The 661-nt window shown below is 51.7% G+C and overlaps 1 protein-coding gene across 1 annotated transcript in view; it reads left to right on the top strand.

Moving 5' to 3' along the window:
- CSUI_000574 (rad9 protein) overlaps window positions 1-661 on the top strand; it is a 9,111-nt gene that overhangs the window by 4,929 nt on the left and 3,521 nt on the right. Inside the window, exons 5-6 of the mRNA XM_068060808.1 lie at window positions 186-257; window positions 561-661. The exon at window positions 561-661 is cut by the window's right edge and continues 365 nt beyond it. Coding sequence (XP_067927218.1) covers window positions 600-661 — 62 coding nt within the window. The 5' untranslated portion in view covers window positions 186-257; window positions 561-599. The remainder of the gene's footprint in view (window positions 1-185; window positions 258-560) is intronic.

A 661-nucleotide genomic window follows, 5' to 3' on the forward strand; every position in this document is an offset into this window, starting at 1 on the left:
CGTCCAACCACCGTACCAGGTACCTTGTGCGAGATTCCAGCTGGCCGCGTTATGTAATTTTACAGTTTTTTCGGTCCCCAACAGGTTACACGTGGAAACATGTGTCATATATGGTATGTAATAAAGATATGTGTGATCCTGTTTCCGAGTAGTACCACGGTATTTTTTGTCACTGTTTTGTACAGACGGTCGCCTTCCCGCTTTCTCCCATATCACCTTTTCGTCCCGAGAGCTTCGTGCAACTGCGGCCCTCTGTGGTGAGGAAACACCGCAGACACTCCCGCGCGGTTGCCTTTGGCTCCAAGCTTTTCCAAGTCTCTTGTACATGGCAGCCGAATACAGTGGCGTGGAGTTCAGCCAACTTCTGGACGAGCTAACCTCTCTTCTCCGTTACATCACTCAGATCACTTTTCTCGTGTCGTGGCCGAAAGAGCAGCCGTGGCCCAAGTTTTCCAGCGGCTCTCTTCAGCAGTATTGATGTCGCTCGAGTGATCCCTGCTTTCCCCATGTCCGTGTCAGATCAAGTGATGTTGCTGGTTCTCTCTATTCTGCTGTCGCAGTCTCTGAGGACGCCGTTGTGTGCTTAGGGGCGGAAAACAATGGAGTGCCAAGCAGCGTGTGCTCCTGACTGTCTCTTGTCGCGTACGATCGTCAGACCAAC

The sequence above is a fragment of the Cystoisospora suis genome (genome assembly GCF_002600585.1).
Source record: "Cystoisospora suis strain Wien I chromosome Unknown contig_218, whole genome shotgun sequence".
Lineage (NCBI taxonomy): Eukaryota > Apicomplexa > Conoidasida > Eucoccidiorida > Sarcocystidae > Cystoisospora > Cystoisospora suis.